Here is a 21,976-nt window from a genome sequence, read left to right on the forward strand (position 1 = left end):
TGATGAATCTTTAAAAAAAAAGAAAGATAGGATTTAAAGAAGACTCCAGTGACTCACCACTTACTCTCATCTCACAAGTAATCTTCATTGGTTCCCAAACTGCTACACCTTGGAATTACTTGGCCTCTTTCCAAATTACTAACAACTGTGCTTAAACCTAGATATTCTGATTTAATTAATATGAGAGTTTGACCTGCTACCTCCAATGTGCAGTAAGTTGGGAAGACATATAAATCATTATGAAAAAAATATTCTGGTCCTACAGTGTATTATAAGGATATACAAATTATTTAACAGAAGAAAGTACAGAATCTCATAGAATAAGGTGTGATTGTTCAGCAAATAATCACAAGGTAAAACCCAGGGGAGAAAATAAATAGGTATGCTTTATCGGGCACATAACAAAATAACACATTTTTTTTTATCTTTTTTCTTTTTTGGTGGTAAAAACACTTGCTAGGCAATCACTCTAAACTCTAAGTCATTCTCACAGTCCACTTTCATCAATTTTTTTAAGTGATATCAAAATAAAAAATGTTCAAATTTTTCACAGAATAGCTAGAACTTAGAGAAGATGGTGCCCATAATTCTATAAAGATTTACTCCAAACTGTATTCATTATGTCATGATGCAAAAGTCTCCAAGAAGAAAATTCCTTTCTTAAATAAAATAATATTCCTCAGATAAGTATGTATATTTCTTTTTGACTGTTGTTATTACTGTTGTCAGTCTTGGGGCTTGAACTCTGTACTTGGGCCCTGTCCCTGAACTTTTCTGCTCAAGGCTAGTGCTCTACTACTTTGAGTTACAGCTCCACTCTGGTTTGGGGGTAGTTAATTAGAGATAAGAGTCTTATAGTCTTTCCTGCATGTGCTGACTTAGAACTGTGATCCTCAGATTCCTGAGTAGCTAGGATTACAGGCAAAAGCCACCAGAGCCCATCAATAATTATATTTAATTAAACAAATATTTCTTATATGCAACTTTTGGAAACTAAGGAAATAGTATTAAGCAAAGAAAAAACAAAAAAAATCTATACCACCATATTCAGAATGAACATGAGAGAAAATAATCATAAATGAATAAGCAGAAAAAGACAGTCAAGAAATAAGAAGGAAGTAATAGGAAGGACTTGCAATTTTTTTTTAAATTATGTGATGCTTATAACATCACATATAGGACTTGCAATTTTATTTTTTTTTCTCAAATTTTTATTATCAAACTGACGTACAGAGAGGTTACAGTATCATACGTTGAGGACTTGCAATTTTAAATAAAGAGAATTCTGCAAAGATACCTGAGTGAAGACTTAAAAGTGGTACTACACACACACACACACACACACACACACACACACACACACACACAGAGTATACATCAAAGGAAACAAAAGCATCAATAAAGATTATAATTCTTGCAAAGGAAATTTGATAATTCTAAGCAGTACAATACCTCCATGTGGGATCTTAGGGTTTTCAGGGAGTCTTCCTGGGTCAGTTATTGAGGCCCTCACCAAGGCAACCAGACAAAATATGGAAATGCCATAGAATACTTTAAAATAAATTAAATAAATTAATAATTTATCCTTTAAAAGATGTTACAATCAATCATATTCAAAATTTAAAATGCACTTTTTTTTTTCATTTTTGTGTGCCCAGTCGTGGGCTAGAACTCAAGGCCTGGATGCTATCACATTTTTTGCTTTTTTTGCTCAAGGCTAGTGCTATACCACATGAGCCATAGCTCCACTTCTAGATTTTTGGTGCTTAATTGGAGCTAAAAGTCTCACAGACAGTCTTGCCCCAGCTGGCCTCAAACCATGATCCTCAGATCTCAGCCTCCTGAACGGCCAGGATTACAGGTATGAGCCAGTCTGGCTAAAATACACATTACAATTACAATCAAGAAAAACATTTTCAAAAGATGAGATGGAAAAACTATGTAACCCCTTTCACTTACCTAACACTGTATGAGATGTATCTATTTAAAACATTATTTTGCATCACAATGGATATTTGTGTTATAATTCAGATTTTTTCACAATGGTTCCAAACAAACAATGGTATAAGTGAATGGGTTTCCTTTTTAGGTAAAATATATGAGAACCATAATTGCTAATAGACATGTATAATACATCATTTTTATTTCCTTTTTAAGTCATAAGGAAACCATTAACAACACACTAAAGCAGAAAATTAGCTTAAGTTCAAAATGCTCTCATACCAACAATTTTTTCATGAAATGTCATATCTCAACAACACATACCATCTCCTTCTTAAAACTTTCACACTTAAGCTGGGCACAGTGGCACATACTGGTAATTCCATAGCACTCAGGAGGCAAAAACAGGATTACAAGTAGGGACCAGCCAACAGAGTGAAACTCTGTGAAATTACCAGGAAAAAATAGCTTCCATAGTTGCAAAAATAGAAATATCAAAATGTACATAGACGCATACAATTGCTACTGATACATTTTTGAAAATGATCTTTATGTTCTGCAGAGCTAAATATGGAGGTAGCATTTTTATCTAACTGAAAATACATTGTAAGTAGTGTTTTTCAACTTCCATAGCATAGTCAGTAAAATTAATATTACTAAAATAACATTCTAAAACATAAGCATAGTGCATTACACTTCAAAAACATTCACAATGAGAAAAGTGTTTAATTATACAAGAAAATGAATAAAAATTTAGAAACTTACTTATTATTAATATGCCTGGAATGTGTCCTTCTTCATAGTGAGGAAAGAGAACAATTTTGGGAATTAAAACAATATTGTACAGCCAGACAAAGACAATCAAAGCCATGCAGCACCAACCATGTGGGTCAACAACAAAGTGAATCCGGAGACCCATTTTGCAGTCCTACTGCTTGCGAACCCACAAGGAAGACAATCCTAAAAAAGGGAAAAAAGAAAAAGTTACTAACAGAAAAGAAGCATTTGACTAAAATCTGCATTTATAGCAACTCCAAAATAATATTTACTCAGTTTCTTGGCAAATCTCTTTCTAAAAAAAAAAAACTGTAACAGAAGAAAAACAGAAATTTGGGAATATTTAAATTTCACCAAATGCTTCAATAATTTAATTTCAATTATTACTGCTATTAAAGATACATGCTGACAATTTCTTAAGTTAAAACACATTTTGTCCTATACCAACAATTGCACATCTAAACCCAAGAGAAATGAGCGGATATGTCAACACAAGGCATGTATAAAAATGACTAGTAACTTTAACCATAACACTAACTGAAGGTCACACATGTTAAAATGGTCGTTATTTTGTGGGGGAAAGGATGTCTATTAACTGGGAAGGAACGTTAGACAAACTCTGAGGAGCTAAAGATGTTCTGCATCTTGACCTGAGTAGCACTTTGTCGGTGTATGTGTGTGTGTGTGTGTGTGTGTGTGTGTAAACTAACAGTAAGTTGTGCACTAGAGACTTGCACATTTTAGTTTAATTGTAAATCACAACATTAAAAAGTCATTTTTAGTGAAAATTTAAAATTACAATTGCTAAGAGTATTAAAATCTCATTATAATGTCCTAAAGAAGCTACCACTTTAAATGGGGATTCATTTTCAGTTAAGTGTTAACAATCCAACAAAAGATCTCCAAATGAGACACAGTCTCCAAGTGAGTTAATATGCTTAAATACATATGATATTGATATAGTGACTGCAAATATATCCATATGTTAATAAATACAACCTACAAAAGCTTAAACAATAAATTAGTTTAAGGTCTAACATAAAATATAATGGCATAACAGACTTGGACAATTGTTCTCAAACCAGATCAATTAGGGAGCTTTAAAAAAAATAGTTAATCCCAGACTACATTCCAAATCTACTAAATCGTTATTATTCATAAAGCTCAAAACTCAGTAAGATACTCTCCAGATGCCTGCTACCACTAAATATTATCTAGGAACTACTAAACCACTGAACTTCACTAGAACATCAATGTTACAGCCATGAGCTGAACTTTCCCAGTTCAACTAGATTTCATTGAGCCTCCGGTATATACTAGTCATTTGCGAGATACTGAAGACACAACTACAAGTACGACAAAGACTTTAAATGAACTAACAATCTAATAGGGAAAACAGTCATAGAAAAGTTTTAGTATCATATGCTAAAATCCAGATTTGTGGGCAAGTTGCCAGTATAGACACAGGTGACAGAGACTAGTTAAATCAAATTCAAGCAAGACTTCCTACAATAGGTGAAAACTGAGCTCAATCATAAAAGTTAATCAAGCAAAGAAGTGACAATCATGCACACAGAAGGAAGAACAGGAGATGATTTAAGAGTAAGACAGGAGGGACTGGGAATATGACCTAGTGGCAAGAGTGCTTGACTCGTATACATGAAGCCCTGGGTTCCATTCCCCAGCACCACATATATAGAAAACGGCCAGAAGTGGCACTGTGGCTCAAGTGGCAAAGGGCTAGCCTTGAGCAAAGAGAAGTCAGGGACAGTGCTCAGGCCCTGAGTCCAGGGCCCAGGACTGGCAAAAACACAAAGAACAAAAACAAGAGTAAGACAGAGATATATAAAAGGTGGTGTTACAAGCTACCATCTCAAATCACAAAGCTTTCTGTGGATAGTAACTTGGGGACCATAAAAGTTTATAACATGAAAGACAAAGATACCATTTTGGAATGCTAAGACTTCATTTTGAGGCACTAGAAAGCTATAGGTGGTGGGAAGAGCTAAAAGAAAAGATCTGAGCTTCAAACAAATTGAGACTCTGGAATGGAAAATAAAACTAAAGACAGGATAATTTAGGCTAAGAGAATACGAAGGCCAAATTATTTAGAGCAGGGACAAGTTGAAGAAACTGTTAGAATCACATCAACGAGACTTACTAATTGATCTGATATTAAGTATTACTGCAGAGTCAATAATGATTCCCAGAATTCCAACTTATATCTCCATTTCATTCTAAAAATCATTTATCTTCAACTGAAGAGACTCTAGGTACCATCCCTTTGAGGGCTTGAAAATGCTCATCAAAGCCGTAAGTTACTGAAACAAAGGAAGGTTAAGGAACATTTAATTTTAAAGGTCTGGTCCTTCTCATACCTAGATGCTGCAAATTACTAGGGAACAAAAAAGGAGCAGAGAGAGAGAGAGAGAATTCAAATGCAATCCCATTGAAAGATTCAAATCAGGTGTAATACAAATTAGTACTGTATATGAATTCTGAAGGAAGAATAATGCCTAGGCCTTTTTTTAAAATGGGGGGGGGGGCCTGGGGATATGGCCTAGTGGCAAGAGTGCTTGCCTTGTATACATGAGGCCCTGGGTTCGATTCCCCAGCACCACATATACAGAAAACGGCCAGAAGTGGCGCTGTGGCTCAAGTGGGCAGAGTACTAGCCTTGAGCAAAAAGAAGCCAGGGACAGTGCTCAGACCCTGAGTTCAAGCCCCAGGACTGGCCAAAAAAAAAAGGGGGGGGGAAGCTGAATATTGTTACCTTTTAATAAGAAAATGAGAAGAGCAGTTTTATTACAGTAAGCAGTGAGAGGGAATAAAGCATACTATGTAATTTGTTAGGCATCGTTATTTTAAAACTAAAGAAACTTCAACTAATGACTTTTTTTTCTTTTCATTCTTCTTCTTGGTCTTTTTCTGTTTGTTTTTTTTTCAATTCAGGGTCTCACTATGTCACCTGTGTTGGTCTTGATCCTCCTGCCTCAGCCTTCTTAGTGCTAGGATTAAAGGGATGTACTATCACACACCCAGTAAGGTCAAATATTTATCACCTCATCAACTGTCAAGTGCTTAGAAAACAAAGTGACAGGCTTTGTTTCTTAACATGCTCAGTATTACTAATTTCATGTGTGTCTCTGCCTTTTAAGTTTCAATTCCACTCAGGACTCAAAATATAAACTTCAAGAATCATGTAAAATAGGACAATGTTAGTACTCATTTCTAACTTTCCTAACATTAGAAAGAAAAAGGTATTCAAACCAACCAAATGAGGAAACTACCAAATACGCATTCATTTTTTCATGTTTCCCCCCAGCAGAAAGTAACAAAGATCTCTCACAACAGAAAAGAATACATAGTGACAAGTATCCTGAAATTGTTCATTTTTTTCCTTATACAGATGATAAGCTCCAAAAGAACAACTGTCCCCAAGGGAAAAAAATGAACATTTTTTCCACATACAAACAAAAATTGAACAATGGACAAGTAAGGTATTAAATATTTAAAATACCTGATTAGTAAAATTAGTGTCGTATAATCCTCACAATAGGGTTGTAACAGAATAAACCAGTGGTCTTCTAAGAGCTCCAAATCAGATAACAGCCACAATCCCAGAACTGGTAGAGTGGCTGGATCATGCCATGCAGTTAATATCTATCAGGCGTGGCTCACTGCTGCCCAGAAACTATTACACATCCTGAGCAACAACTGACTGATGGTAGCATTGCTCTGGCCAAGGGGCCGTATTTGTAAAATCTCTAGCTAATGAAAGTTGTACAACATACTAATTTGGATATTAAATGGTGAGCTCAATTCCCAAACTTTGATGTGACTACTGGATAGACTGGTACTTGCACATTTTTTTATGATTGCTATCTGGCACTGTACTTGAAGGCAGTGACTAACTTCATAAGGATGCAAATTACTATGACACGAACTATTTTTAAAGAAATTATAATTCAACTCTAGTAAAAAGATACTGAGTAAATATTTATGATGCTTGAGTTAATGAGATACAACCCTTCCTTTTTTTTCATGCAACTGTATTTCAGTACATATTTTCCTCAGGAAGAATATTCAAGTCATCACAAAAGAAAACAACCAAAGCCAGGTGCTTTTTCTGGCTATTCAGAAAGCTGAGATCTGAGGATTGCAGTTCAAAGCCAGCCCGGTCAGAAAAGTCCCCCAGACTCTTATCTCCAACTAACCACCAGAAAACCGGAAGTGGAGCTAGGTTCAAAGTGGCAGAGAGCCTAGCATTGAGCACAAAAGCTCCCACAACCAAGCAAAAAATGAAATCATCAAAAGCCACTGTATGATAAGAAAACCAGTATCATAGGCTAAGTTTTAGAAAACCATAAAGATCAAAAGAACAAGAAATCTAGTCAAACAGGCATCTCTAAACAAAGTTTTACACAACTCTGTACAAAAAGGTTTCACAACTGTTTCCTCTGTTTAAATTTAACTTTTAAGCCAGGAACCAGTGGCTCATTTCTATAATCCTAGCTATGCAGAAAGCTGAGATTTGAAGACAGTAGTCTGAAGCCAGCCAGGCAAGAAAGTCTATATGATTCTTATCTCCAATTAATTAGCAAAAAGCCAGAAATAGAGCTGTGGCTCAATGAGTACTCGCAGTGAACAAAAAGAGCTCAGGGACAGAACCAAAGCTCTGAATTCAAGCACCAGGACCAGCACTAAATAAATCAATAGTAATTCAACGCCTACTTGTATCTCAATCTTCACATGATTGCAAGTGTGTGTGCGTGTGTATGTGTGTGTGTGTGTGTGTGTGTATGTATGGTACTCTATCACTTCAGCCACACCTCCAGCCCTTCCATATGAAAAATCTTTTGGACATCTACATTCACAGTGATTTCTCTTTCTCTTTTAAATTCCAGTAAAGAGCAAAAATACTGTAAGCACAAAAAATGGCAAGTGATTTTAAGAGCTTAAAAAGAAGATGGTATTCATAACTAAGACACATAAAACCACACAAATTTGCATATTTGAGCCCAAAACACAACATAATCAAAATTAAAAGAAAAACAATTGTTGGGAAAAAAATTACAACACATTGATAAAATGCAAATTAAGTGTATATATATATAAATGAGATAAATGTGTGTGTGTATATATATAAAAAATAGGAAAAAAACAATGCTTAAACATTACTGATTAGGAAAATATGAAATAACTATGTATATTTTTCATCTATTCTACTAAAAATCTTTTAGAAAGACAGATAGTATCCAATTTGGAAGAACACAAAAAGAACACTCTCATGTATTACTGAGGTTCATGTAAACTGATACAATCATCTTTAGAAGTTAACTGGATAGTATCTATCAAAATGTAAAAACATTTTGCTGAAGTTTTATTGTTAAAAATAGCTACAAAGGGGCTGGGGATATGGCCTAGTGGCAAGAGCACTTGCCTCGTATAATTGAAGCCCTGGGTTCGATTCCCCAGCACCACATATACAGAAAATGGCCAGAAGTGGTGCTGTGGCTCAAGTGGCAGAGTGCTAGCCTTGAGCAAAAAGAAGCCAGGGACAGTGCTCAGGCCCTGAGTCCAAGGCCGGGACTGGCAAAAAAAAAAAAAAAAAAAATAGCTACAAAGTACTCACAGAGTATACAAGCATATATACACATACAAGGATATATAAAGATACAGCATTCCTTGTAATCATAAAAATATAGTACAACCTGATCATGTAGAAAGGGGAAGGGCAAAATAACTTACTATTTCCAAGCTACTGCAATATGTGGGAGAGGACAGGTCTATCTCTGACTACCTATAATATTACACTAATTGAAGAAAGTTACACAGGCAAAAGGGAAATCTATAATGGAAATCTATAACTATTTCTACAGGAAGATCACCTAAGAGGAAGCATTGAGGGAACTTTCTGTGGTGAAAACCAAGGGCTATACTTTGATAAGAGTTTGAGTTACTCAAGAGTAGTTAATTTGTCAAAATTTAGCAAATGTACATTTAAGATTGATACATGTCATGGTATGTAAATTAACACAAAGAAACCTGTAAATCAACATTGAACTATAGTTAATGATATGGATACCCAAGTATAGTTAAAGGGAATATACTGAGCGTTACAATTTGCTTTGAAATAGATCCAAAATATAATAATAAAGTTCCTAATGGGTAGACATACACAGATGAGTTATAGAATCTAAGTAATGAGTATTCAGATACTGCACTACAAAAATTATTTCCGAAGCCAGGCGCTGGTGGCTTACACCTGTAATCCTAGCTACTCAGTAGGCTGAGATCTGAGGATCACGGTTCAAAGCCCACTTTCCTAGGCAGGAAAGTCCATGAGACCCTTATCTCTAATTAACCACCAGAAAACTGGAAGTAGTGCTGTGGCTCAAGAGGTGGAGCACTAACCTTGAGCACAAAGAGGTTCAGGGACAGTGCTCAGGCTCTGAGTTCAATCCCCACAGCAAACTAAAAAAAAAAAAAAAAAAAATCGATACTCCTGTTTGAATTTTTTCAAAGTTAAATGTTAGAGAAAGTAAGTTAGAGTACAGTTTATATAACTTGTTAGAAAATACATGTAAGTATAAGTGGTTTTGCATATAGTATAGAAAAAAAAGGAAAAACACAGGAAACAAACTGTCAACAGAGTCATCACTGAGCTTCCAGAGGAAACTAATGAGAAGGAAAGCTTTATGTAGATATTTATGTTCTTCATAGTTTATCAATAAGCATATATAAAATTTTTTCAATCAACTAGAAACAGAAATACCCTATTAAACACAAATAATCCCTTACCAACAAAATGTTTCATCTGAGCCTTGCTTTATTATCACTTAAAATTAAGGTCTAAAATGCAGTGCCGAAAGACCTGCTGTAAGGCCATATAATTTAGAAAAATGTTTGTAAGACATATATTACTTGCAGATCATTTCCTCTATGAAAAAAGTACTATTTAAGAAAATTAGTCTAATTAAAATTTACTATGAAATTTTTAAATAAGCAAGTTAATTATAGTTGCTAATAAACAATTATATGCATCTAAACATTAGACTCCAAGGACATCATGCCACATAAATCAGAAGCATAAAATCAAATGCAAACTTACCACTTGCAAATTCACTGAGATATGTTGTAATTTTTCTGGAACTTGCATTGAGAAGTTTTATCTTGATTCATTTTTTTTATTACATCCCACCAAACAGACTTCTCTTCAATAACAGTTCTCCATGAGAATCTATTAATGGTTTAACAAATAATGATCTCTCACAAAGGTAAAACCGAAAGCAATCAAATACTCTGTGAAAATACCAATTATGAAAGTTTTAAATTCTGAATAAGAAATAGTCCAACCCCCCCCCAGTTGCATTTGGTTAGCACTATACATGTAATATACATGCAAATTCTCTCATAAAATCAAATATTCCTTGTTTCCAGTGTTTGGGCCTCACTAACCTTACAGGACCAAATCAGAAAATAACAATGGATTCTGAGGTCATTCTGTGTAGAATGAATACAGTTCCTACTAAGATGTGAGGTTGGAAGTATCCAATCACAATTCATAGAGAATGAAGAGTTTAAAACTTTCTGCTCCTGATGTATTAAGAAAAGCTTGTCTTCTTGAAGCCAGGTGCAAGTGGCTAACACCTGTAATTTTAATTATTTAGGAAGCTGAGATTCAGAAGATAGTGGTTTAAAGCCAGCCCAGGAAGAAAAGTCCACTGGACTCTATCTCCAAAATAACCAACAAAAAACTGAGCTGGAGGCATGACTCAAATACCAAAGGGCCAGCCAAGTATACAAGCTGAACACATAAGCTAAACAAGCTCAAGGTGCTGAGCTCAAACTCTACTACAGAAAGTCTTTCTTCCTTCCTTCTTCCTATAATTAAACTACAAAAGTAAATTTCTACAGTTCAAACTAAAAAATATACTACACAATCTATATCAATTCATATTTTTATTCAATCTATGTGTATTAGCTATATACTATTCTTCAGCACACTATCCTCAATGGGGACATATGGCAAGGAAACAAAATAAACAGTAGGTAAGACAGTAATACAAGCTATGACAGAAAGCAAGGAGGCAAGAAGGCATCTCATATAATATAAATAGTACTGCATCAAGCTTTTTTCAGTTATCTGAATGTTTTTATATGTTTACTTTGTTGCATTACAACAGACTTACTTCATACTGCAAATTGTCTTCAGGAAAAGACTCCCAGAAACAATGCAGCTCTGAGTTAGCTAGATAAAATATACAGGCTCTTCTAGCCAAGAAAGAATAAATAAAGTATAAAAGCAGGCAAAACAAAATTTAAGTACACATAAATGACTAAAATCTTGAGTACGGAATCAATTCTAGGAAATAAATTTTGCAAAGTACACAAAGTAACATGAGAATAAGTAAAAAAAGTTTTACCCTTACTACATATGATACACTCTGGTAATTGATATTTTACTTATTCTATTTTGTTTTAATAATATTTAATACTGGCCACAGCCCTCAAACCGAGTTACTATTGCTCAGGTACAAAGAGCACAGGACTGAAAAAACACTGAAATTATGTCAATGAATTTATACCTCACCCTAACACAACAGAAAATTGTTGAAAGTAATAGATTTGGAGGATCAAATTTTCACTTGGAGAAGAATAGCAACAAACTGAAGGCTGGATTTGGTTAGATGTCTAAAGCACTGAGATGAACTACATGCAACTAACAAGCTAGCTATGGAAATACTGAGTAAACATCCTAAAACTTTAGAAACTTTAAAGGAGGATAGAAGGGTGTGTTGTAGAAAGTGACAGTTAAAGCACAAGTTCTTAAAAAAAAAAAAGTCTGATCCAGGAGAATTTAATGAATAAACCTAATAGGACCTAGTGGTTAATTTAGAGGCAAAAGCTGTCTAGGATGGACAGCTCCCAACTTTTTGGCTAAGTGAGGGTGGGAATAAAAGTCAAAGTGCAAGCCTGTTAAGCACACTGCTTTGCACTGTAGCAACAAACTATTATATAATGGGGATATGAAAAATACATCAAAGTCATTTCTATACCCCTTAATAAATTCAAGGAAATAAATAACAAAATTACTTCATTATATATATATATATATATAAATTGCTTTGTTACATGGAGAAAAATCAATAAATAGCCTTAAAAATTAAGGAAAGTAAGGGAAGGTTTGGTTGGGAAGGTGGGTAAGAATGCTGATCAAGATGCACCATATTCATAAAGTGCTTTGTTAAATAGCAACTCCTTTGTACAACTACATAAAGACAATACAATTGTGTTTTTTTTAAGTATGCCTATATTGACCCTTATCATAGGGTCACTGTTTTCTGTGGTCCATGATACACTGTCAAATGTCTTTTCTTCCTACTCTAGCTTTTTAATCTGACTTAAAGTGGTCTCCTTGATACATAAGGACAAAATACGGTATACCAAAGTTAAGGAACTGCTGCCCTAATAGTGAATGAATGAATTCTTTTTCCGGATGGAAATTTGAAAGACCTAATGTTTTGAAATCTGCCCCAAAGTCAGCAATGCTACTGAGGCCATGACTCTGGGGTGGCTTTCTATGTCTTCCAGCAAAACAGCAGTTTGTGCCAGTAACATCATCATTAGGTATATATAATTAAATGCAAGCCATTTAGCCATGAATCAAACCCCAATCACTCACTGGCTTAAAAATCAAGAAAAAGCTAACTTTACTAATACATAGCTAATAAAAATATAGCTAATATGGCTAATGACTAATAGAAATATTAGCACAAAATATTGTGATTACCATTTCAGGTACTGACCTAAACCACCATAGCCACTATGGAATCAAATCTTATCTTAATGGTGGTCTTATAATCTGATAGAGGAGTAACAACATCCCAAAGTAGCAGAATAAATGCCTCTAAAGCATTACATTGCTAAGTCTGAAAAAATACAGTCAACAATTCACAGGTAAGTTTCAAACAACCACAAAAACTCTTTTCTCAGGAGTCAAGAGAAAAAGGATACTATATATTAGATGAATATATAAAACTCCAAGTATTTTACAGCCAAAAATAATTCAGGAAATATAGTTATAGTTTTATGTAATTAAACATACTACTAAAGTTATCTGACTTCTGACGTGATTTGACTCTAAGAATTAATCATGAGAATTAATGCTATCAAAAGTATCATGTCTTAGCTACCTATAATTAGCAGTGTGGTAATTCAACTTTTAAAATATCACATGATATTCAATTTATTATCAACAGTGTACAAAATAAATCTTATACAGCTGCTAAAATGAGAAAATCATGTTCAAACTATGACACAGCTTCCCCTTGCCTTTTCAAACTTTGACTAGCTGTAGTCAATGTATAGGGTTGTTGCTATGCTTAAATGAGAAGTTGCCTAGCAAGGAAGCAGCATCTCCAAAATAGCAACTTTAAAAGGAAGTGGGGTGAGGAGAAGAAAAGAAACTTAAAGACTGGTTTTGCTTTTAACTTTAATCTCCCAAATGAAAGTGTTTCTAGGTCACATCATTAGAGGTAGTGACACAACTTAACTATGCTCCACTATTTTTGTTAACACATAAGACTGTAAACTACTTGTCAGAGACAATGTCAGATACTCCAGCCTTTCAGCTAGTTTTACACTATAAGCACATAGGAAAGTTGTATTTCTACACATTACTCTTGGGTGTCTTAATGCAGAAAACCAAAATAAGAGAGGTTTAGTTTAGATTAGTCCTAAACTTGAACTAAAGTTCCTAATCTAAATCTCTTTCAAATACAAACAGGATCGTCTGCTAAGAAATGAAGTGTGGGAGAAAATCAGCACTTGCTTCAGAAGCTCATGAAGAATGTATAATTAAAGCTGAAATAATCAACTACTGAGTTCTCCAAATTTTTGTAAAATTAAGGTGGGGTAAAGTGTTAAACCGCAACCTTCCATCATCATTAGCAGAACTCTCGAAGTCACTGCACTAAACTTAAAGTGAAGAGAGCTCTCCTGGACACCTGCCTCATGGGTGACAAACATGTACAGACACTAGACCTCTGTTAACAATCCTGCACTATAGTAAGAAGCTTCAGAACAATCTCCAACAAGTTTGGAAAATAACCATTAAAGACTAGGAAATATTATTTCAGTCAATACAAATTGTTTATATGTGAATTATTCTTTTAGGTAGGAGCAAATGAAAAAGAAAGCAATAGAGAATGTAGGGTTAGCAACAAGCAGCAAGGATAACTTCTGCTCAAAGAAAAAAGCAAACACACACACACACACACACACACACACACACACACACACACACACACGGTACCCTTTCAGATAGGATAAAAGGGAATGATTTTTCTGGGTTTAAACAGGAATGTCCACCCAAGAGGGAGAGTGAGCAGCTACTGCCCTGCTATTACCTCCTGTACTAGGAGAAGAAAAAGAAGCTAAACTAGGGCCCAGTACTTCCTACAATACTAACACTGGAAGAAAAATTTCCCTTCACCCACTTGCTGAAGATGAAAACCCTGTAGTGTATACTAAAAGTTATTTATTCCATAATTACCAGTAAAAAAAATCTTAAAACTAAAAGCCTGTTAAGATCACAAGTTAAAATGAAAAGTAATCAGTAAATAGTAACAGGCTGGGGATATGGCCTAGTGGCAAGAGTGCTTGCCTCATATACATGAAGCCCTGGATTCAATTCCCCAGCACCACATATATAGAAAATGGCCAGAAGGGGCGCTGTGGCTCAAGTGGCAGAGTGCTAGCCTTGAGCAAAAGGAAGCCAGGGACAGTGGCTCAGGCCCTGAGTCCAAGGCCCCCGACTGACCAAAAAAAAAAAAAACACTGAATAGTAACATACTAACTAAAACACACTAGACTACCTTTCTATGAAAAGGGAGACCGATTGGTGGAGAGAAGATCCCTTATTTAACCTCTGAAACTGGGAAGGTTAATTATTCTGCAAATAGTACAAGAAAAAAGTAAAAGACAAGCTTTCAAAATGTCACATTTTCCCTAAAAACAGAAACAAACCACCATTACACTTAAGTGTTTGGGATCAAGTATGTGCTTACATATGTCGATGAAAATACTTCTTCAGCTAGCTAACTCAAATCACTATTTTATGTAAGAAACCAGTGCTGGCAGGCATGGTGGTGTCTGTCTGTAATACCAGCACTTGGAAGGCTGATGCAGGAGGATCAAGAAAGGAAAAAGGAGGCTGGGGATATAGCCTAGTGGCAAGAGTGCCTGCCTTGGATACACGAGGCCCTAGGTTCAATTCCCCAGCACCACATATACAGAAAACGGCCAGAAGCGGTGCTGTGGCTCAAGTGGCAGAGTGCTAGCCTTGAGCGGGAAGAAGCCAGGGACAGTGCTCAGGCCCTGAGTCCAAGGCCCACGACTGGCCAAAAAAAAAGAAAGGAAAAAGGAGAAAAAATAGTCTGGGGGCTTTTCCATTTATTCTCTTCACTTTATATATCCTAGACAAGCACTCTACCACTGAGCTATAGCCTGTCACTCATCTGTATTTTTTGTTTCAAAAATATTTTCAACTTCAGTAATAATTTAAGCATACTGACTATTCTACCATGTGTGAAATAGTCTTTTATTTCTAACACATTTGGAAAGGCTGAATCTGAGCCCTAATAGTTGTGTAAAATAATATAAAATGTCTACTTTCCTAAACCACAAAGTAAGCCTAGTGATAAAAGTAGCCTTTCCTCTATCTTACCTGTTATGCAGGTAGTACTGCTAATCTCACCCCACCGTGTATCTGCTGAAAATTTTTCACTGACTCATTCTTAATTGCAATTCCAGAAAAGAACTCTATGGAGTCATTACTAGATTTCTCAATCTTTTCTTCCCTAATCCAGGGCATTGTGTTTTCATTTGCCTTCCCGCAGGTTCTGAATCACAACTTTGAATGAAGTCAGTCAGTAGGGAAACAAAAGTACAGAATACATGATTCGCTGATTGTTTCTTGTCTAGAACTTGTTAAACTGATGTTATATGTGTGCATTTAAGTGCTTTTCACTTTTTTGTTTTTATGTATTCTTTTATTAAGCAAAGCATCCCAACTATGGGTAGAGACAATCCTCTTCGTTTTCTTTAAAGTATTCTATTTTGTTTTAACTTCATCTTCTAAAGTATACTAAGTTGAATGGAAATTTCAAGAGTTGAAAAATATCTAATTGGTTTTTATCCAAAATGATGGCTTCTGAGGTTCATCTGTGCTGGTACTGCAACCAACATTTACTGACTTTTCATAAAGTAAATAGTTTAAATGTATCTTCAATGTGTTAATGGGCTTATTTACAAACACAACATTTGCCAAAGAAATATAGAAAAGCTAAAAGAAAAAAAATACTCTTCAAGAACTTAGACTACCTGTCGTCCCATTGTTGTGAAGGCTGAGGCAGAAAAATGAGGAATCCCCTGGCCAGCCTGAGACACAGCAAAGCCCTATCTCGATAATAATTATTTAGTCTAGTTGTATGGATCAGAAAACAAACTGGGTCACTGACCTACCAAGACTCCACAGCTGGACAGTGACAGAAATGGGACCAGAAGTTTTTTTTGTTTTTTCTTTCCACAATACCATTTGAGCCTTTCATTCTAATTCATTTCTTACCCATCCCTTTTTCAAAACCGTTTTTGCCATCAAGCGATAGAAAAACTAAGGTAAAACAGAGCACCTCCCTGAATTCTACCTTTAAAATAAATCTGAAGAATTGCAAGAACTTGAGACAGTACACCAAACATGCACATACTAAATATTCATCAATGGTAACAACTAATTTTTTGCTACGAAGTAGGTAGTGTGTTTTGTAGGTGCATCTATTAACATTGTAGGCAGAGGGCCCACTTAATATCTTGTAACTTGTTCTTAATTATCCTTATTTCATTATTACAGACTGCAACTTTACACTATGATTTATGACCCACCCACAACGACCTTGATTTTTTTTTCCTTCTATACTTTTATGGGCTGCTATACTGCAATATTTTCAGGTAATGATTGGCCGGTCCTCTTAGCCCTGGAGATACAACATCCTCCACTGACTCACCAAAGATCTTGAAATGTGACCCACATCACATAGCTGGAGAAAGACCATCATTTAAATGGTCTCTCCAGTTAAAATGTCAGCAACCTATGCACGATGTGAATGGTGAACACGTAAGCCATTTTCTCGAAACTACCCTAGCATGTGAAGGAGAAGGAAGGTCGATAAAGGAGCAAACTATTTCCCCTTCGGCTAGTGCAGCGCAGCCTCACCCCTTGCCCCCCACAACCTTGTGAATGAAAGGCTCCATCACCCCCACCGGGAGTCCCGGGAACCTGGCGCTGGTCTCCAGGAAGGGGTGCAGGAGGGTAGCAAACTAAACTAGTCAGATGAGAAACTCAGGGCACAGATTGATTATTCTTTTCTTTTTTTTTTTAAGTACCTTAAATCATGTGGACCAGAGCAGAAACCCCACCCACCCAGCAGCAGGGCCGGGAGGGGCGCGGGGCGGAGATGCTCCGGGCGATCCCAGGCCCGGGCGGAGGGCGCGGAGAAGCAGGGAAAGGGGAGGGGGGGGTCGTGGCGCAGCAGGTGCAGGGCGGGGGTCGGGGTCCGAGAAGCAGCGGAGGAAGCCGGGACCGGCACGGGGGAGGGGGGCGGAGACGGAGGGGCGGCCGCCGCGCCCCGCGCAGCCCTCACTCACTCACCCGCGCCGCGGGCAAGGCCTCCAGGCACCGCGGCTCCGGCGACGGCCGGTGGCTCTTCCCCCACCCACCGCCTCCACCTCCGCCGCCGCGGCCTCGGCCTCCTCTAGTGCCCGCACCGCCACTCGGCCCGGGCCACGCTCCCCTTCCGCTTCCGGGAGCCCGGCGCGCCGGGCCCGCAGAGCGGGTGTCCGCACGCGCCCGCGCCCGCGCCGTTGGCGTCGCCGTTTCGCGCCCCGGAGCCGCGATGGGAGCCGCCGAGGGCCGAAAGACCCGAAACCGCGCCGTACCCCCTCCTTCGCGGAGCCGCGGCTCCCCGCGGGCGTCCAATCCCCCGGTACGCGCGCACCTGGCGCGCCTCCCCCCCCACCCCCGCCGCCCGGGCCGACCCCAGTGCCCCCACACGTCCGAGGACCGCGAGCGGGGCCTCGGCCAGGCCTTTTACCCACTCACGCGCCCGCGACGGCCCCACCTGGGTACCTGGCTTCCTAGCGCGGCCGAGCAGCCTCCGCATCCTCCGCGACCGTGCAGGAAGTGCACGAGGTCTGAATCGGAACTTGCCGCTTACGGGGCTCCGCGGGTGATTCCCGGGGCTGGGGCTGCCCCGTCCGCCTCGGAAAGCTCGGCGAGGAAAACGCAGGGCTCCCCGCGGCACACCTACTATCGGGGTGCGCCAGCCCTCCGAGAGCGCTCCCCTTCGTGCCGTACACAAATAGGCTTTACTTCTATTTCAGAGAACCCCTCGTGTACCCTGAGCCGTGTAAACCATCTCCTCCCAGGTCTCTTCATCAAACACCAGAAATAACTAAAATCTTTTCCGGCCTCCTCCCAAGCCGAACGGTACTTAGGCCTCAAGAGGAGACGGCGGGTGGAGGGGAGAGATGTGTCACCTCCTGTCTAAAATTGGGTGCTTCCTGTCCCTAGGAAATTGAAAGTGGGTCCGTGCCTTCCTCCTCACCCTTAGCTCCAAGTGATTTGGTTCTTTTCCTTAATAATCCCTTTGGCTCATTCCACTAGAGTGCCCCCCTCCTCCTCTGATCTTAATACTAGCCAAATTTGGAAAACAACTGAAATTCCACCAGCCCAAAGTTCTCCACCACCACTTTACTTAGTATAGTACTCATTGTAACTTTGGGGGAAGCGTTTATGTTACTTCATATTACTGAGGATTTTTCTCATGTATCCCATCCTGATCGGAGTAATTCAAACATCTTGTGATCTTAAAGACATAAATTAGGTGTTTTTGTTTTGTTTTGTTTTTTGTTTTCCAAAGTGTGAACCCCAGGACAGCAGCAGCCACATCGCCTGGTTAATTTGTGAAGTATTGCACACCCTATCCTATCCCAGATCTACAGTACTAGAAATTTTGGAGGTGGGCTTAACAAGCCTTCTGGGTGACCTAATGTATACTCAAGTTTTAAAATTGCTGATCTAGACCATTGTATCTTCTAGAAATCTAATTGAACAGGATTGATTTGACTATATGTAAATTTCATTATCTCCCATTTACAAAAGGTTCCCCCTATGCATCCCTAGGTAGTTGGAAGGCTAATCATAATTGCTTCTGGAACAATTAATCTTGGAGTTTTCATAGTGCACTTGGCATAGTAGGGCGTTTTTGTTTTTGTTTTTTTTTTTGTAACTTGATTCGTTCAGTTGGGCAGAAATAATACAAGCAAGGACTACTTCGAAGAAATACAGATAGACTCTTCTACCCCAAATCCAGCTACCTGAATGGCACATTGTTTTTTATTTGAGTACCTCTGTGTGAGGGAATAATTTGTGTCAAATGATTTCAACAAGTGTAAAACTGAGAATCAGTTGAAAAGCACATGAATGTACCAAATTGTAAGCATACGTGCGCGCGAGCCAATCCTGGGGCTTGTACTCAGGTCCTGGGCACTGTCCCTGAACTTTTGTGCTCAAGGCTAGAGCTCTTCGCCATTTGAAACGCAGATCTACTTGAGTAATTGGAGATAAGAGCCTCACAGACTTCTCTGCTCAGACTGCTTTCAAACTGCTATCTTCAGCTCTCAGCCTTCGGAAATGTACATATTTTTGATGCCTATGTTTATGAGTTAAACTTTCTCCTACCAGACGAATCAATTCCACAAAGAATTTTCTCAGAAAATCAAGTCAGGAGAAAAAGAAAGACAACAGTATTCTCGAAATCAGGAGCTTGTTTAGCATGGCCAAGTGTAATCAAAGGCATTTCATTTTAGTATTCCTGCGAAGCATTGATTACTTTGATATGCTCAGACACCTGTGTCACAATGAGAAAATACAGGAAATACAGCATCAAACAATCTTTTTGAAAGGGAAGCATTTTAGTTTGGTTTTTTTGTTATTTGTTTTGTGATCAAACACAAGACCTCATACATGCTAGGTGACCACTCTACTACTAAGCCACATCCCCAACTCTAAGGCCTTTTCTATGTAATTAAAGGCTAGACAAAAAGATATTATGTCACACACTGTTTTTCCCTCCAAAATACTAGTCTACTTTCTGGATCTGTGATAGATTGAGGCATAATTATTAATCAAACTAATTTTATCTGGTAATAAAGTAATAGACAAGGACAAGGGACATGACTGCCACTGCCAACCTAACCCTTAACAAAGGCACAGTTGAGGCATTTATGTAAATAAACTCAGCCAAATATCATGCTTCTGGGCTGTGGCTAGGGAGGAATGGATTTTACTACAATTTCCAAAAGTCAGTGCAGTCCAGAGTTTAATCAGTACTGGCTAATAGCCCTTGGCAGCTCTGGGTGGATGGCATTCTCCACCTGCCCAGCTGGGTACCATACCCTAAGCACCCACATTTGATGCACATTCATGATTTCTTGGTTGCTGATAGTCATCTCTTCCATCTGTTTGAGTGGCAGAGTGCCCATTCCACCATAATCTAATAATCTAAAAGTTATCTTTCACCTTTTTGGGGTAAAACAGCTCTTTGAATAAGTGGTGAAAGTTGTTGCTCCTCTCCCAGCAAAGTGCACACAAGACACATACATAAACATATAGACATATGTAAAATTCAACACACTGCTCTACCTTCTGAAAAGGATTGTAATGAATTCTTGATCTCCAGCCCAAGAACTTTCCCTAGAACATAGAGATTACAGGCAAAATAAACTACCAGTCTGTACCTTGAAGATAAACCAGAAGCAAGGATGAAAAGAGTTATAAGCCAAGTAGTTTCAATGGGATTGCTCAAAGCTGGTTGGTTTCACAGTGAAAGGACCTTGCATCCGACAAGGGAGAATAAGATTTGGGTTTGGATTTTGGCCCAGGGTCGGGGTGGGTGGAGATGAGGAGGGATGAAGAGGTCTAGAATTAAACCCAGAGCCTCAGGAATACAAAGCACATGCTCTACTCCTGTGCAATATGACTGGCTATACGAATAGAATTTGAAGTGGAACAAAGGAAGGAAAGAAATCTCAGGATGTGAATGTGATTGATCAAAGACCTGGAGATATGAGAAAATACAAGGGTCCATGTGGTACAGGTTAACGTAGAAGAGATAGAAAGGGAGAAAGAGAATGAAAAGAAACAGACTACAGTGAGCCTCAGGAGCAAAACTATTTGTAGTGAAGAGCCATTAAGAGTTCTGATTAGGAGTAATGACCTGCTTTAAATTGGAAAAACTTTGGAGGGCAATGATATCATCAAAAGGTAAAGAGGGCATTTCAAAATATCTTCATGTCCTATATTACAACCTGCTATTTGCTTGCTGTTCCTTCTACAAATCTATCACATCAAAACGAGATTTACTCAAGATTCTTACATTTGGTTAAGTGTCAGTGGGGAAATACATCCTAGTGGATGTTCACATGTGTTTGGAATCCTACACTAAAAATGTTAAACCCTATCTGAGAGTGAAAAATGAAAATCAACTTGAAATTAAAAAAAAAAAAAAAACTCCAGTCATTATCCAGGCTGGGAAAACAGAACACCTTCATAGCTGGCTTTAACAGGAAATCCTGCTGCTGTTAAGAAATGCTGCTGCAGTTATAAAATGCCATAAGGACTTTCTCTAAGTGATTACAGACTTCTTACTGATAATGCCTGGGGGACTAATTGATATTTTTACTTATTACTGGTGACACCCAATTACTCAGCCATCATCAACTCCTGAAACACCCAATCAATCCTTGATTAATTCCTTCAAATCCCATCTTAAAACAACAGCAAATTCAACATTGATCTATGCTCTTAGCCTCACCTCCAAATCCTCCAGGAACCCACTCTACAACTGGTGCCTTCCTCTTTCCTCTTTTCTAGGAGTAAGTGCCCTCTGTCCCTGAAAGGCAATATATCTGATTTTGTCAGACTTCCGGCTTGTGCCTGGTAGACTTTGGCTGATTAAGTCTTAACAGCCTCTTTAAAGCAGAAAGATTGCCATTGCCAGGTCTCAAAGTCAATGTTCTTCAGGAAATTAAAAAAAAAAAAAATTCATCCTGAATCAAGGACAGAAAAAAGTTGCTGCCATTCCCATGCTCAGTAGTTCCCACATGGTCTCTTCCAAAGTAGGAGGGGGTCATG

General features: G+C 38.1%; 1 protein-coding gene across 2 annotated transcripts in view; it reads right to left on the reverse strand.

Annotated features, from left to right (window-relative positions):
- The window catches only part of Zdhhc21 (zinc finger DHHC-type palmitoyltransferase 21), a 67,602-nt gene extending 49,305 nt beyond the window's left edge, over positions 1-18,297 (reverse strand). The window contains exons 1-4 of one of the 2 annotated variants that reach the window (XM_048351417.1): positions 17,909-18,297; positions 9,833-9,961; positions 2,707-2,901; positions 1,453-1,551 (exon numbers count right to left, since the gene is read on the reverse strand). In XM_048351417.1, coding sequence (XP_048207374.1) covers positions 1,453-1,551; positions 2,707-2,860 — 253 coding nt within the window. In that variant the 5' untranslated portion in view covers positions 2,861-2,901; positions 9,833-9,961; positions 17,909-18,297. Of the gene's footprint in view, positions 1-1,452; positions 1,552-2,706; positions 2,902-9,832; positions 9,962-17,431; positions 17,515-17,908 lie in introns of those variants that run through there. The other variant, XM_048351334.1, reaches the window with a different exon arrangement.
- Positions 18,298-21,976: the final 3,679 nt, after the last annotated feature.

Source organism: Perognathus longimembris, chromosome 1, assembly GCF_023159225.1.
Source record: "Perognathus longimembris pacificus isolate PPM17 chromosome 1, ASM2315922v1, whole genome shotgun sequence".
NCBI lineage: Eukaryota > Metazoa > Chordata > Mammalia > Rodentia > Heteromyidae > Perognathus > Perognathus longimembris.